The sequence below is a fragment of the Capra hircus genome, chromosome 1 (assembly GCF_001704415.2).
Source record: "Capra hircus breed San Clemente chromosome 1, ASM170441v1, whole genome shotgun sequence".
Taxonomy (NCBI): Eukaryota; Metazoa; Chordata; class Mammalia; order Artiodactyla; family Bovidae; genus Capra; species Capra hircus.
The window spans coordinates 87,160,402-87,178,552 of NC_030808.1; the positions used below are offsets into that span (position 1 = coordinate 87,160,402).

Genomic DNA, 18,151 nt, shown 5'->3' on the forward strand with positions numbered 1-18,151 from the left:
ATACATGACTATTGAAAAAACCATAGCCTTGACTAGACGGACCTTTGTTGGCAAAGTGATGTCTCTGCTTTTTAATATGCTGTCTAGCTTGATCATAACTTTCGTTCCAAGAAATAAGTGTCTTTTAATTTCATGGCTGTAATCACCATCTGCAGTGATTCTGGAGCCCCCCAAAATAAAGTCTGTCACTGTTTCCATTGTTTCCCCATCTATTTGCCATGAAGTGATGGGACCAGATGCCATGATCTTAGTTTTCCGAATTTTGAAAACTTTTTCACTCTCCTCTTTCACTTTTATCAAGAGGTTCTTTAGTTCTTCTTCACCTTCTGCCATAAGGGTGGTATCATCCGCGTATCTGAGGTTATTGATAATTCTCACGGCAATCTTGATCCCAGCTTGTGCTTTATCCAGTCTAGCATTTCTCATGATGTACTCTGCATTTAAGTTAAATAAGCAGGCTATGGCATCACCGACTCAATGGACATGAGTTTGAGTAAACTCTGGGAATTGGTGATGGCCAGGGAGGCCTGGTGTGCTGCAGTCCACAGGACTGTAGAGTCGGACACGACTGAGAGACTGAACTGTAACTGTAGGTTCTTTACATGCGTCCTCCCAGTGACCCTTAAAACAGTATTGTAGGATGAAGAATTCACATTTTAGAGATAGGGCTTAGAGCAGTGAAGGAATTTTTGCAGTATGAAATAGAGGGAAGATTAAATATAAAGCTTCTGGTTTCTGGCTGGTGCAGCAGATACCAAATAGACAGAATAGTCATGATTATTGTCACAGTGTTTGGCAAGCTCAGGATTTAGTCTTAAGTCTGTTTAGTTCAAGCCCATGTCTATATACACCACCACACTGGGCCCTATAGAAACACAGGAAAAGAAAAAACATAATTTAAGATTCATGTTAAAGCTATGAATCATTCACTAAGTAGATCTTTGCCCCTGTCTACTATGTTCCAGATGCTATGGAAAGAGCTTCTAACCATCCCTTGTCTCCGTGGAATAGCTCAGGATGCCACAAGTTGCTATAGTCCCCTTTCTCCCCAAGGCATGTAATTTCCTATTTAATGCCAATTGCCTGTGCTGAAGAGTAAACTCTTTGGAGGAAAATGTCTACTATAATGACCACTTTATCTCCAGTGGGTATCTTCGTGACCCACTGGAGATAATACAAAAAAGTTTTATTAATGTCTTCCTCCACGAACACTTTCAAACTGCTTTCAAAAAATCTCTCCATTATATCTGTATATGACCTCAGCTATGCTGAAAAAAAAAAAAGATTCAAGAAAATGTCTCAGATTTCTTTATGGATGGTGGGATTATCAGTATTTCTTGTAACACTTTTTATATCTTCTAGAAGTTTATATATATAATAATAGAAAGGAGAAAATAAAATAAAACTTATTAGTGTTGAAAAATAACATGTGAAGTCTAAAACTACTGAACATAAAGGTACATAGGTGTAGCATCATTAACAATTTCCTCTGATAAGACTTATCTGCTTCTATGCTCCTTCCCTTTCTCCTACAAAACTGAATGGTTCATGCAAGCAGGGGCTCAGGGATAGGACATCCTTCTCTCAAATACTCTGGCAGAATTTTGAGGTGGTAATTCGATTGCTTCAGGAATCCTCAGATCAAAATCTGCAATTAAAAAAAAAATCTGCAAGAAGCTGGGTGAGGCAGCCCTCTTCTGGGGAAATAAGAAAATGCAACCACACCAAAGGATGATGGCTGGATTGTAAACAGCCCTTAGGGCACAAGGGTATTCAAAAGCTATTCACTGAAAGTGAATTTTTGAAGCTAAAAGTTCATTTTGGAAGTTGAAGCATTCAGTATGTGTCTCAAGACTCTGAGCTTCAATTTCTCATCTGAAAAATGCAGAAAGTAATAGTACCTCCTAAGGTCATTTTGAAAACAATGTGAATAAATTCAGTTATTCAGCACAGTGCTCAGCAGACAGAAAATGCTTAATAAATGACAGCCATTATTTTAGCTTTTGCTCATTTCACAATTTTTGCAGTGATAATTTTACCTTGTGGAATCTCTCCAGTGTTTACAAAAAAAAAAACCCTAAGGAATATTGCATATTGCATCTAAAAAAGAAATGAACATGTGTATACATTTAAAAAGAACAGTTTATGGCTAAAAACCATGAAAACATTAAACTTTGAGATGTGTTCACTGAAAAATTGTTTATTAAGGTGTTAATGTTTTATATAGTTGATTCAACATTTGTATAACTTAAAATTCTGAGTTGCCCTTGAGTAATCTAGGTATCTACAACTCACATGTATGAAATTGCATATTTCCTGATATTCAACATAGATTTCTCTAACTTCCATTTATCAGACAAGTAAAACATTAATCTTTCAAAGCTATACCTTTATGAGTTCACAAATTCCAATTTCTCTGAATTTTTTTTTATCATATTTAAACCTTAAAAGAGGCAACTGAAAGCCCCAAACCAGAAACCTGAATCTGCCTTTCACAATATATATCAAATCATCATAATGTACACTTTAAACATCTTACAACTTCATCAGTTACACCTCAGTAAAGCTGAGGAAAAAATGAAATCGCACACAAAACAGCCTTAATCTGAACCAATATTGAGAAACAGAGCAATGAAAATGATCTTTCATTTATCACACAGAAAAAATACAGAATATATTTAGTAATTTATTTTCACCTAAAGACAATATACTTTGTACTTAGAGAAATGAAAGATTAGTTGTCAGGGGTTGCTTTTGGAGAATGATCAATAAGTGCCTTATCGATGGTTGGATACTGAAACCAGGGGCCATCGCCTCTTGCTCGCATTAATCTTCGTACTTCCAGCTCCTTTAATCTGTAAGAAATAGAATAGTGATGTTGTGATCACAGCATTTCCCATTATAAATTTAATGAATTCTCTCTGTAAAGAACAACCACTTGAGAGTCTTGCTTTTGTGTAAAATATAATGTCCCTCCACAGATCCATGTGTATGCATATATCTGATATACACCTATGAGCAAAATTTGGGACTTATTTTGGCTTTTATTATCTTGCTTATGTAGTTAGCCAATGAATATTATTTTTAATCCCTCAAATATCACTTGAATTGATAATGAATTCTCTTGGTTCTTTGTCTGGGCAAATCACTTTCACTTGAACAACGGTAATGCATTTCCTGTCTTCTTGCCTTTTAAATGTTAAGAGAGTCATTTACAGAATGTCTACTATTATGACTATCTGTTGTGCTAAATGCTAGGAATTAAAAGAGAAACGGGCCTTCCTGAGGAGCGCACATGCCGTCTACACTGGCTGCCCATCACTATTAGGACAGACCTTTTGAGAGCAGGGACGGTATCTCATTCACCAGCCACCAACATCACACTGAGCCTGGTCAACACTGGACAGACCATCAATATTGGTGAAGAAAAGGAAAACCAGGATAAAGAAAAACATTCTCCAGCTCTAAGATTTACTCATCTGTCCTCAGCCTTCTTTACAAACTGAATAATCTCTGCTCTAGAAAGATATGTTCATTTTTTCACAGCCAAGCCTTTGTATAACCTACCACACATTCCTGGAATAATCCCTTTTCCATCAGGCCTTTTACTTTCCATTTTTACAGACCATATAGATACTAACTTTTTATAGCATTGGAAATTTATCATAGTTATTTATTCACTTTATTAGCCATAACCAGCTTACCAACCCAATCTATGACAGATAATATATCTTGGTGATAGTATAAGATAATATATTTATAAAGAAAATATATTTCTCTTTTGGGGGGATTAAATATAATCTTTTTTCTTTTCTACTTTTTAGAATGTAATTATTCAAAATGAAAGTAATTAAAATATTCATCACAGAGACTGGTTAAATAAATTATGGCACCCATATAATGGACAGCCTACGCACCTGTTAAAAAGAATAAGGGAAATCTACGTAAATAGTAACATGGAAAGGAGGGGGCAGATATACTGTCAGGTTAAAAAAGCAAGGTATAAAATAAATATGTGTAACATCTTCCCATTTCATTAAAAAACAGAAAAAAGCATTTGTGACTGTGTATATATACACATGAATAGAGTATTAAAAATTGTGGAGGATTGAAACTAATAGTTATTTCCCTATGGAAGACAGTCCCTTCCTATTTTACGCCTTTCATTTACGCTTCCGTTTGCTACACACCTAAACATGTATTTTTTTTAAAACTGTAGATACTCCCCATTCCATGCTCACACCGGCATTTTTCTTTTAGGGGTAAAAGTCAGGGTCCTGCTTTTATTTCTACTTTGTTTTGAAATTATTCAGGATCTCCATATGTCTAAGAAATTTTAGAATCTTGTGTTTTACCAAAGGTATATGTCTGAAGTTCAAAAATGTCCAAAGTTAACCAAATATGAGGCATAATGCTGTTCCACACTCTTAAATATTTAATGACAGTTCTATATGGAAACTACATATATATGTAATTTTACATCCAGAAAACAAGCTAATCATATGTTCATTTAATCATTTAAATATTCTTCAATATCATAGCAATTTTTGTAAACTACAAAGTTAAAGCAGAACAAATGGGAAGTAGATGAGTGTAGCCTGGGGTCAAGAGTTGAAGAAGCGGGGCTGACTGAAGGGACAGGAAAGAGACTCATGAGGTGATCAAAATCACCTGATTGTGGTGATTTCAGTTTATTTTTGTCAAAACTCACTGAACTTAATGGGTACATTTGATTGTATGTAAACTTCACTCCAATAGCAAAATAAATCTCAAATAAGATCATATTTAAAAGTAGCAAAAGGAAATATGAGCAAACATTAAAAAACTAATTTGGCACTTGTATATTTACTTATTTTATTACTCACAGAGACGTATACATGACATAAAATTATGGAAGCTAAAGAAAACAACTGACAAACCTAACGACAATTAAACAAGTAATATATATAAAGTAATTAAAGTATCAGTATCTAGTAAGTATTCAAAATATATTAGGTATTACTGCACTTTTGTTATCTGAAACATAAAAACACTATGTTGCAAAAAAATTCTACACTGTCAGAAGACAAATGACAAGCCAGAGAAAACAAATCTGCAACAAAAACAAAAGGTTATTTTAATCAATGCATAAGTTAGTAGAAAAATGGGCAATTCCTAAAAAAAGAAACACAAATAACCAATAGATAATGAAAAAATGCTCAACTTCGCCAAAAAATACAGAATTGAAATGATGAGATAACATTTTCAACTATCTTATGAGCAAAAATATTTAGGTTTAATAAATTCCTTTACTGGGAAAGGTATGGAGAAACAGAATTAATTACTATGTATTGATGACAGAAAAGACAACTGGCACAACGTTTTAAAGAGGAATCTGACGAGAGCTATCTAAAATGTAAAGCATGGGCTTCCCTGGTGGCTCAGTGGAAGAGAATCTGCCTGCCAATGCAGGAGATACAGGTTCGATCCCTGGTCTGGGAAGATCCCACATGTCTTGGAGCAACTAAGCCTGTGTGCCACAGCTATTGGACCACAGCTCTGGAGCCTGCACGCCCCAGCTACTGAAGCCCGTGCACCCTAGAGCCCATGCTCCACAACAAGAGAGGCTACCACAATGAGAAGCCCATGCACCACAACTGGGGACTGGCCCTGCTTGTCACCAACCAGAGAAAAGCCTGCACAGCAAAGAAGACCCAGCACAGCCAAAACTAAACAAATACATTTTTAAAAATGTAAAGCACAACAAGTGGTTAACAGAGCCACTGCTAGGAATTTATATTCCAGATATACTGAATAAATATGCAAAATATATGCATAAGGATATTCAGCACTGCACAATGTACAATATCAAAAAACCTGAAGAGAGCCTAAAAACCAACAAGAGGTCCCCTACTGGTTTAAAAAATTAAGGCACATCCATGCAGTGCAACTATGAGAAAGAATGGAGTATATGCTATTACAGGAAGATCATCAAGATACAGTAGGCCCTCCCTATCCTCGGAGGGCTGACTGTTCTACACCATTTTACACAGACTGGAGCATTCTCAGATTTTTGATATCTGCTGGAGGTCCTGGAACCAAACTCTCACAGATACCAAGGGATGACTATGTATTTACATGAAACAAAGAAAACGCACAGAACAGTGTTGGTAACAGGATTCCATTGTGTTGATACATTTTGTAAATGATAAATACAATATATATTTTTAATATATAAAATTTTTCCTAGGAATGTATACAAGAAATCATTATTAAATCGTGGTCGCCTTGAAGGATCAGATTGGGTGCAGAAGAAAAGGGAATTGCAGGGAGAAGGGGAAGGAGAGGGCTGCTTAGCACTTAAAAGGGTCAGGACATTTCAAAAAAAGAATTCCTTGTAATCTGACAGATATTATCCTGAATAGTCTCCTAGTCTCCAATGCATCATCTCCATTCTAAAGATGGCGAAGATTCTCTCGCCACTGTCACCCTTTTACACAGAGCATCTTACAGTGTTGAAGAAAGTTTTATTAAATTTCTTCCTGTGGTTTGCAACTGTAGGCAAGGATTTTCTTCCCTGCACTCCACCCCCCACACTTCTTTTACCGTAATTCAGCCTTTTCAGATTCAATTTGAAGGATAGCCATTGTTCTTTCGTAATTCTTTTCAGGAGCATCAAAGAAAGTTCGGGCAATCCATCTTGATATAGGATGCTACAAGAGAAAATTTGTTTTGAGATTAGTGTCTAAAAAGTACATCACTATTCCCGTGTACTGTCTTCCTAAAAGGACCATCTCAGGTTAATCAGTAACACTTTTATGTACTCCGTTCTGTAGATACTGTATTTGTCTTCATTTACAGGTGAGCAAATTGTACAAGACTGTACAGTTACTCGGAGAAGGCAATGGCACCCCACTCCAGTACTCTTGCCTGGAAAATCTCATGGACGGAGGAGCCTGGTGGGCTGCAGTCCATGGGGTCGAGAAGAGTTGGACACGACTGTGCGACTTCCCTTTCACTTTTCACTTTCATGCACTGGAGAAGGAAATGGCAACCCACTCCAGTGTTCTTGCCTGGAGAATCCCAGGGACGGGGGAGCCTGGTGGGCTGCCGTCTATGGGGTCGCACAGAGTCGGACACAACTGAAGCGACTTAGCAGTAGCAGTACAGTTACTAGGTTGCAGTGTCTGGACTCAGGCCAGTCTGACTCCAAAACTTGTGCTCGTTCTTATTACACTATGCTCTGAATATCTTAAGTGGCAGATTTCAGTGCAAAAGCTGGGGTTTGGTGATCCCCAAATGGAGCTGTTTTCACCAGTAAGCAAAGATAAGCTAATTGTATGGCGTTACCTTAAGAGTTAATAATGAAGTATTTCTTTTCTAAAATATAATTCATTCAGATAACAAAACATGGAAACACACTGTAATCAAGGCCATCTTACTACAACACTTAATAAAGACAAGTAACAGAATTAATCTGGGACTTTAGTAGTGGGCTTCCCTGGTGGCTCAGAGGTTAAAGCGTCTGCTTCCAATGCGGGAGACCTGGGTTCGATCCCTGGGTCGGGAAGATCCCCTGGAGAAGGAAATGGCAACCCACTCCAGTATTCTTGCCTGGAGAATCCCATGGACGGAGGAGCCTGGTAGACTACAGTCTGTGGGGTCGCAAACAGTTGGACATGACTGAGCGACTTCACCTTACGTCACCTTACCTTAGTAGCAATGACAGCATGGTAAAATGATTAATTCATAGTGCTGGAGTCAAGACCCTCTATGTTCCAATACTGACCCTATCCCTGAAACAGGTCACCTACCTCCTTTTAAGATTCAGCTTCCTCAGCTTTAAAGTGGGAAAACTAATAGTACTATTATGAAATAATATTTGTAAAACACTATCAAAATGCCTGCTACACAGTGAGTATTCAACAAATGATAGCCAGCATTAGTATCAGGACAATTTTTCCTATGGTGTAGAACACAGGATAAATTTTGTTACTATGCTAGGTTAGTAACACAGTACAGAGTCGGTCTTTAAAAAATCATGAAGCTTACAATGCAGATAATTACCCAAAGAAGTTGCTTATAAAAAGTGAACACAAAATGCATCATTTACTTGATATAAAAAACTGAATTTAAAACTGTATCACAATTGTTAAATTAAGCTATTAACCAGTACATTGACAAGGCACCTAACCCTGCAAATAACTTTTAGTGACCTATACCAACCTTGAAATATTCCCAGTGTTCTGGGACGTAGCCTTCTGGAATTTCTGCTAACTCAGCTTCACCTAGTAAGAGAAAACACTGATATTCAACTTTAGTAACAGGAGTTTATGTTAATTTTTCACTATTTAAATAAGAAACCTATCTCTTGTGGTTTTAAAGAACCTTTTGTTTTATAGCAATGAAGATGTCTAATATTTTAAATTCACTTCAATCTGGTGGAAAATCATTCACTATATATTTTTTAGATGTCTTCTATGTGTAAGGCTTTGCATATAGGCATCATATAAGAGTTCTCATTTTGTTTTTATTTAGTGTAACAAGATATAATGAAAAACAAATTATTCCTCTGAGTTTCCCTAAACCTCCTAGGCAAAATATTCAAGGATTCAAGTTTTAGAAGTACTTCACGCAGAATTTCCCAAGAAAACCTAGTATTTACTGTCATTCACAAATCCATTCTTTAAAGATTATCACTTTCTAAATTCCAAGATGGATAAAAAAATTTGTTCTATCCCTCAGCTTGTTTTCCACCTGTATTTCTGTTTTCCTCATTCAGACTTATCCAAGCTGGTTTGAGAAGGAGGAAGAAGTCAGGTCTTTAATATGGTCTATAGAGTCAGGGACCTTAAAGGTTTTTTTGGGAAAAAAGTTAGAAAAAGAACCACCGTACATTACTGCAGATTAAGATTTGGTTGAAATGAATTCTCATGCTTAAGTTTTTTATTTAAAGAACTTTCCCTTCTAATATCCATAATTTCTTTTTTATATTAATATACACAGGTCTTAAAAACTTACTAGTCAGTGGGGAAGATACTCACCAATGAATACATTTATCAAAGTTATGCCAATTACTACTGGAATCCCAGTCAACAAAATGTAGAATCTCTAAGATTAAAAAAGAAAAAAAAAGTTTTCATATAACCGTTTCCTATCTTTCCTCACACTCAAACTACCCTCATTATATGATTTCCTTATATTTCATATAAAATAAACTTGCCAAATTGGAGATCTGATACAAAGCGATATATTTCTATAATTTCCTTTTGCTCTAGTTTTTAGATGCCTATATTCAGCATCAAAAATGAAAGAAAAAAGTCAGATTTCACTTATGCAATATATATGCAATATATATTTAAGTGATTTTTCAATTTCTGGTTAAAGCAATGTATTAAGGGACATTTATTTATTTAGCTGTGTCTTTCAAGTCAGCAGTGGCCCACTGGATCTTCCTTGAATCATACAGGACCTTGCTGTAGTGCACGGACTCTCTAGTTGTGGCTCGCAGGCTTAGCTGCTCTGCTGCACATGAGATCTTAGTTCTCTGACTAGGGATGGAATGCTCATTCCCTGATTGCAAGATGGATTCTTAACCACTGGACCACCAGGGAAATCCCAGAAATTTTTATATTAAGAATAAAAATATAAGAAGATGAAGATGATTTCTAGAGTTTGAGTTGGTCATCACAAAAAAAGGGGGAGATCAACCACCGGCAAGAAGAAGGGCATTAAGTACAATAGGAGACAGGGGAAGGTCTCAGGGGCAGCCAGTGGGTCACAGCTTTAGGAACAGTGGCAGAGTCTGGACAATCTTCCACCTTCTAAGTCTCTACTTTTCCTTATAGAGTCTTGAGACACAAATATATGATTAACACACTGCTTCACTCTCTGAGATCAAAGTTCCTAAACAACAAAGAATTAAAAAATCATCTCAAAATAATGGAGTTACATATTTAAAGAAGTCCTTCAATGAGTTCTTTGCTAATTTAAGGAATATTTTAGTAATACAAATAATTATTACCAAATGAATCCATTTTCAGTTTTAAAATTTATAGACTGGGAGGGGGACAGGGAACACAGGTGATTATTTCAAAACCCCATAATCTTCAGAAGAAAGAAATAGTTCAATTTATACTTCCAATATGTCTGAATTTTTCTTGAAAAAAGGAAAGTCTCACTAATTTAAAAACAAATTCAATAACAAACCAGACCTTACTACAAAACTTCAAAATTTTTTGAGAAAAGGAATATACATTTACAAAACAAAATCTTTTATAAAATGAAAGATGTTTTCTAAATAGGAAAAAAAAATTCCTATTTATACATAGTTTAGTTCAACAAAAGTTTTAACTCACCAGTAATTTCAAAAAACGTTTGTCATAGAATCCGGAAGGCTTGATGATAAACAGTCTTTTCCCATGGTCTCCACTGTATCGCACAGGAGCTAAAAATATTAAGTTACCCTGTTATATACAAGGCTTATTGTTATATTTGGAGATAAAAATCAGATTATAAGAAAATGTACATGCATAAATGTTTATGAACATTTTTTATGAATCATGTTTATGAATCATGATAAAGCATCCCTTCTCTGCCAAAAAATATATGTGTGTTTAAGACGTACTGTTCTAAACTTTAACTCTCCTCATTTTTATTCAACATTTTCATTTTTATTCATTAATATTCAAGATATTCAAAAATATCTAAATGATTATTTGAATTTGTTCCAGTAGCAAGCAGGAAGATCAGAGACTCTTGGTGGATCACAGAGCTCTTTATCTCTGCAATAAATATTTGCAGCAATAAATGCTGCAAAAGAATTTAAATTGTCTGATATGATGAGGCAATATACATTAGGGACTTGATGCAAAATAAATGGAAAGATAATTATTCAATCCAGCAGGAATTTGAACTATCAAAGGAATTTCAGTCATAATAGATATCGGAAAGATTGTACCCACTGCTCAAACTTACATGTCAGGAATGACCTCTCCCCTCCTGAAATCTACTGTTTAGACCCAGATGACATCTTATCCTCTAAGAAACCAAATGCTTCCCAACTAAGATGAGAGCTCTCCTACCTCTGAACTGCTGTATACTCTACTGGTGTGCAAACCTGCTTTAACTGCCCCCACTGAAATGTAAGTACCTTGAAAACAAGAACGGTCTTTTAAAATTTGCTATTACCTGCAGCAGCTTGCAATGAACTTAGAAGGTTAATTCACAAGAGAATTAGAAGCTAGCATGAATTTACTAAGTATAAATCATACTACTAAGGCCTCTAAAATAACAAGAGAATTTGACAAGGTAAGTATGTAGTTCGATAAATCATTTGAAAGATACAATAGAAATTTTTAAGGAGATTTAAAAAATGGGCTGAATAGTACAAACCACTCACTAATTCAGTAAATATTCAAGTGCCCACTACGTACAGGTCTTTGCTAGGTGTACAGCATAAAAGGTATATAGATCCTGCTGGGAGAGAAAAAGTAGATAACAAAGTTACAAATCTATAAGGACAACAAAGGAAAGAAAGGAATACAGTATCAGAAAAGAACAGGCCCCAAATAAAGTTCCTCTTTAGACAGGTTGGTGGAGTCTAGTGGAGTACAAGGAAGGTACATTATAAACCGAGAGAAGTAGCAAGTTAGATAAAATTGGTAATGGGCAACTGGCTGATCATACCAAAAAGGTACAGATTACTTATGCAGTAACCTGCCAAAGGGTTCTCTCACGATTTCTATGAATGGCCTAGATGAGGTGGAGATGGTATTCCTGACATTACAGAGCTACTGCTATAAGAGTGGCTACCACACCAATGATGAAACAGGATCCTCCCAAAATCCCTCCTACTGCATTTACAAAAGGCTGAATTGAAAAGGATTAAGTATAGTAAGCAGGAAGTTCTGCCTGAACCATCCAGAAATTTAGTTGCTCACAAACTTAAGAAAAGTCATTGGTGGAAGTTCTCTGGTGGCCCAGCGGTGAGGATTCTGGGCTTTCACTGCTGTGGCCCAGGTTCAGTCCCTGGTCTGGGAACTGAGATCTGGCAAGCCCTGTGGTGCGAGCAAAAAGAAATAAAGGAAAAGTCACTGGTGTCATGTGGTTACCAAAAAAACTCAAAGGTAATCCAATCTTAATCTGATGTACCAGAAATACAGGGTCAAAACAGAAGAAGCCCTCACCCCACCTCTTAACTAGACCTGCTGAAGTGTGTCCATCCTCGAGTACACTGTTTTGGAGGGACAATCTGGAGCATGCCCCAAATTAGGCAACTAGGATGGCAAACACGCTGGAAACTGACCTGCTGAAAAAATGGAAGCTTACTGGTCTACAAAAGAGAAGTCAGGATGGAGACCAGACAAGGGTCTTTAAATAGCTGAGGGTTGTCTGACAAGGGCTGTGCTGAACTGGAAGGAAGAACTAGGATCAATATGTGAAACTATTTTTAGCTTAATACAAGAAAGAAGTTTCTGACAATTTTAGCAGTTGAAAATAAAACTGAACTGCCTCTCCAACACCCACTCTGAAGTTATTTGAGAGTCAATAATGGAATATAACAATGCATACTACAGGGGGTCGGCCTAGAAAATTTCTAAGATCTTTTCACTCAAAGAATCTGACAGATGGCTCCTCTTAGAATAAAGACATACCTTTCCTACTGATCAATCTGAATAATTTCCTTCCGTCATTAAGAACTCCTTCCTGCTTTCACGTTTTTGCCCTTACTTTCCCCTTGGCCTGAAAGCCTTTCCTTAGGCTCTTTGAATGGCCACCTCCTCATCCCATCCTTCAGAGAGAAGATCAAATATCACCTCTTCAAAGAAGTCTTCTCTCACTACCCTATCCAAAGCTGGTCACCTACTTATTCTCCCTAATGTCACTTGGTTATTTCCTTTAGAACAATAAACGCTAAGCTGAATTATTCAGTACTGTATCTCCGTGCTCTTTAGTGTCTGCAAGTGGCAGGAGAACCCTATCGCTGAATTTACATTTCTTAAGTAAATAAAAAGTTGGCAGGGAATCCTTCTTTAGACCCTGAAAGTAAATTCAGAAGAGATAGTATAGTCTCAACTTTCGCTTTCAGACAGAAACATATACACACACAAATATACATACAAGGATTAAACTCTATGTGGGGTTTTAGGGACAACTGTTTACGAATGCAAGCATTAACAAATACAGAAACTGTAACAGAAAAAAAAATTATGGAAGAAAGCTTGGACTGGCTGCATTCTAGCAATATTAAATAGTAATGTAAACTTCTTGCTTTCATCACATATAATTACTCTACTGTTGAACAAATATTCATGTCATTAAATGTACTAGATAACTGTTATACTATTAACTGTTCTAAAAGATACCTCATAGTACTAAACTCTTTTCATGATTTATTTTTATATTAACAGCAGGACCATCTGCTTACAGTCTAAAATCATTAGCGTGAACACTGCTTACAACCAGCTGGATGGCAGGATTTCTGGAACTCAGATCCTTCAGCCACAAAAACAGGCATTTCCTACCATTCTCTAAAGCCTGGAATTTCTCAATTAGGTATTCATTAATTATGTGGAAGTAAGGTTTCAATAATCATTTTTTTAAATATAAATAACTTCAGGAAAGTTATGTTGTGGACAACTGTGATACTTGTGAGGATCAAATAATTCAATGTAAGATTTTTGTGTGTGTCTCTAAGACAAGCCCCAAAACTAATTTTCATTCCCTCATTCTCTGACTATTCCCAGTTAACTGTAGCACCAACTCAATTACCCAGGCTAAAAATCTCACTTGTCTTCCTACACCTCATCTATCAGTTGTCAAGGCCTCTTGACTCTAAAATTCAAACCTTCCATTTCTCTCCATGCTCACTTCACCTCACTGGCTTAAGTAATCAACACGCTTGATAAGTCAACCAAATACTCAGATGCATCTTCCTAAAGCATGCTACTGATGCTGCTCTTCTGCTAAATACTCTCGGCTGCCTACTAAATTGTTAAGATACTTTGGCTTTGTATTCAGTGTGTATGTGCTAAGTCGCTTCAGTCATTCATATCTAAATCTTTGCAACCTCATGGACTGTAGCCTGCCAGGCTCCTCTGTCCATGGGATTCTCCAGGCAAAAATACTGGAGTGGGTTGCTGTGCCCTCCTTCAGGGATCTTCCCAACCAGTGATCGAACCAGCGACTCTTACATCTCCTCTATCAGCAAGCGAGTTTTTTATTTTTACCACGAGCTCCATCTGGGAAGCCCTTTTGTATTCACCCTCTCCCTTAATGTGGTCCTGACTTCCCTTTCTGCAGCCTTCTCTCTCAACACCTACCTATTCCAAGAGCCCCACTTTCAAATGTATCAGAAAACACACCCTTTACCTTTCTGACAATTGCTGCTGCTGCTGCTAAGTCGCTTCAGTCGTGTCTGACTCTGTGCGACCCCATAGACAGCAGCCCACCAGGCTCCCCCGTCCCTGGGATTCTCCAGGCAAGAACACTGGAGTGGGTTGCCATGTCCTTCTCCAATGCATGAAAGTGAAAAGTGAAAGTGAAGTCGCTCAGTCATGTCCAACTCCTAGCGACCCCATGGACTACAGCCCACCAGGCCCCTCCGTCCATGGGATTTTCCAGGCAAGAGTACTGGAGTGGGTTGTCATTGCCTTCTCTGACAATTACACCTCTTAAAACTGTCCCTAGAACCTATTAACATGCCCCATCATCCATGTCTGAACTAAGTCCACACTGCTTTGTTTATAAAATCATTTTAATACTCTTCTCAGGTTTTCAAGTCATAATATATCGACATCAGCCTTCAACACAAAAGTTCTCTGCAGCTGAGGAGAGAACTTAAGCTCATTTCTAGAGTCCATTGATATTTGACATTTAATAATTCAATTAAATAGAATACTTTAATCTGTGCTGAGGGTGATGATAACGTGGCAGCATTAAAAGTTTAAGAAAGTTGCAGCCAACGGGGGCTTGAAGAAGGTAATGCTCAGTGCTGCAGACCCTCCCTGCTCACTCTTTACCACCACCTTTGAGGTAAGTTAAAATTATCACTCTTTTTTTTAAACAGTTCTTATGGTAAGAGATGTTTACTTCAAAATAACATTTCTAGAAAGATGCAAAATTATGCGGAAGCACATCTCAGGGTTATAAATACTTGTCGGTGAGAACGAGACTGGTTTTATTTCCCTGTCAAGTCAACAGAATATAAGCACATTTGTAGTAAAAATTCTCCTAAAAAAAAAAAATCCTCTATTTTTAAAGCTGAAGACCTGTAGGTTCAGAGTAATTAAGCGCCTTTTACTTAACTTCCCAGATGTGATGACCCAAATTCACAGAATTATTGAATTCTGAAGCCAGAGTTGAAACCTAGGCAGTCCGGCTCCAGAGGAAACAAAAGCAGGCAAGGCTGTCTACGCTGCTGGATCTTACATTCTCAGAGAGGCAGAGAGTGTGTGCCGCTGTGCCTGCATGCGCTCAGCTGCTTAGTCACATCCAGCTCTTCGTGACCCCAAGGACTGTAGCCGGCCAGGCTTCTCTGTTCATGGGATTTCCCACGCAGGAGCACTGAAGTGGGTTGCTGTTTCCTTCTCCAGGGGATCTTCCTGACCCAGGGATCAGACCCACATCTCTTGCATCTCCTGTACTGGCAGGCAGATTATTTACTACTGTGCCACCTGGGAAGCCCAGAGGCAGGCATAAACAATATAAAGCAGATTATGAACTTTTATTCCACAGTGACAGATTAGGTTTCACATGCAAAATACCTTTGAAAGCAGGTACACAGCTAAAACACAGTAACACTCACTATAGCTATTATTTCCCCTTCTGCTCTCAGTAGAAAGGGTGTAGATTATCTGCAAGGATCCTTCCAGAACTTCAAGAATGGGGAGTAGTGTATAAACAGAATCTAGGAGTGAAATTTTACCTCCGTTTAGGGAAATAGATGGGGAAACAGTGGAAACAGTGGCTGACTTTATTTTTGGGGGCTCCAAAATCACTGCAGATGGTGACTGCAGCCATGAAATTAAAAGACACTTACTCCTTGGAAGAAAAGTTATGACCAACCTAGATAGCATATTCAAAAGCAGAGACATTACTTTGCCAACAAAGGTCTGTCTAGTCAAGGCTATGGTTTTTCCAGTGGTCATGAATGGATGTGAAAGTTGAACTGTGAAGAAAGCTGAGTGCTGAAGAATTGATGCTTTTGAACTGTGGTGTTGGAGAAGACTCTTGAGAGTCTCTTGGACTGCAAGGAGATCCAACCAGTCCATCCTAAAGGAGATCAGTCCTGAATGTTCATTGGAAAGACTGATGCTAAAGCTGAAATTCCAATACTTTGGCCACCTCATGTGAAGAGTTGACTCATTGGAAAAGACTCTGATGCTGGGAGGGATTGGGGGTAGGAGAAGGGGATGACAGAGGATGAGATGGCTGGATGGCATCACTGACTCGATGGACAAGAGTTTAGGTGAACTCCGGGAGTTGGTGATGGACAGGGAGGCCTGGCGTGCTGCAATTCATGGGGTCACAAAGAGTTGGCCACGACTGCGCAACTGAACTGAACTGTATCTCCAGATAGGCATGATCAAACACTATGGGGCAGCAGGGAGTATGTGAAGAGGATATGTGTAATCAGAAAAGATTTACAAAGGACTTTTATCAAGGAATGTGAGCACATGCGTCTTTGTAGCAGGTTCAAATTCCTGCTGGAAATTGGTTGAATACCATTGGTCCTTTCCATCATTTTTCCATTAAGTCCCTATGTATAATGCCTCTTCATGTGAAATGACATAACTCAAATTAAATTGGGAGAAGAGCAGTAAACAGAAAAAGATATTTTTAAGTTGGAGAAGAACCTTTCTGCCATTAAATTTCACTTCTTCTGTATCTACATCTATTGTATAGGGCAAATAGCTTACGGCCCATTTTAGATAAGAGGATTAAATGAATATCATTAATATCTATATGGTGTCCAGCACATAATACATGCTCAATAAGTGTTAGCTGTCATTATTATTATTCAATTTAATACAGTAGTGAATTATTTTTGTAATAATTGAGTCACAGTTTCCTCATCTGTAAAATGGGGATAATAACACTGTATTCACTTTGCAGAAACCAAGAGGGACTCAGACTGAATACAAAGCATTTGATTCTTTGCTATTAATATTATGATTATTCATTCCCCTTTAGTTCAATCCACAGTCTCGGAGAGGCTCCAAATAACCCTTCCACGACTGCCCTGACTTTCCTAGGACCTAGGAAAAGACTTACGATCTTCATATAGGTCCCTTCCTCTCTAACCAAACATTAAAAATAATTATTTTGTGACTGCACTGATATAAAACGAATACAATTCAGGCTAGATTTACCATCACTTACGCATTAACATTACAGTCCTTTACCTTTTGATTTTAAAAGAAATGTAAATGAAAACATTTTCGTGGACACCTGAAAGTATCATGAAGACGGATCACTGTGCCTAGAGAACGAGTTAGTCCCAAGCGCTCCACTTGACCACATATTAGAATTAGCATCGGCAGGATCCTCAGCAACATGACTTCCCACCTTGTGAGAGTAAAATCTAGCGCAGGTGCAAAATGCAAAGAACCGTGTGCCTGAGAAACAGAGGTCTTAGTTCTTCGCTTTCTAATCTCTTTCTAACCTCAGCTTCATCCACAAATTAGCAACAGAATAGGTGAATGACAAAGTCTCTCAAAAATTCTAATTAATTACTTAAATACTTTCCTGATTACTTCAGGAAAGCCCTCAGTTTCCTCACATAGCCCATGCCCCTTCTCACAAACCCCAAGTCCTCAATTTATTCCCGGCTCCCTCCAGATTCCACCAAGGTCACCCGGGAAGAGCCCTCCATCTCTCCACCCGCGTTCCCTAATCTCGATTTCTCCCAGAGCTAGCACCCACCGACAGTCTTCGGAAAGTCACGGGTGAGGAAGCCTCCGAATCCAAGTCGAGTGCCAAGACGGCGGCCGGACAGAGCGGCCACTGCAGAAACCGAAGCCCGATGCAAAAGACTCATGGCCGCCATGGCTACTACGGGCAAGAGAACAGCGGGGGAGAGTAACGGAGGCCGAGAGAGCCAATCTTCCAAAGAGGGCGAAGCCGGAAAGGGGCCATGTTGACTGAGGGCAAAGTCAATTCCCGTTCT

General features: G+C 38.0%; 1 protein-coding gene across 1 annotated transcript; it reads right to left on the bottom strand.

Moving 5' to 3' along the window:
• NDUFB5 (NADH:ubiquinone oxidoreductase subunit B5) lies at positions 2,181–18,140 on the bottom strand. Its single transcript, XM_005675278.3, has 6 exons — positions 17,908–18,140; positions 10,338–10,426; positions 9,024–9,090; positions 8,206–8,267; positions 6,586–6,692; positions 2,181–2,855 (listed from the first exon to the last, which is right to left on the bottom strand). The coding sequence occupies exons 1-6, from the start codon at positions 18,029–18,031 to the stop codon at positions 2,735–2,737; spliced, it is 570 nt and encodes a 189-aa protein (XP_005675335.1). The 5' UTR covers positions 18,032–18,140; the 3' UTR covers positions 2,181–2,734.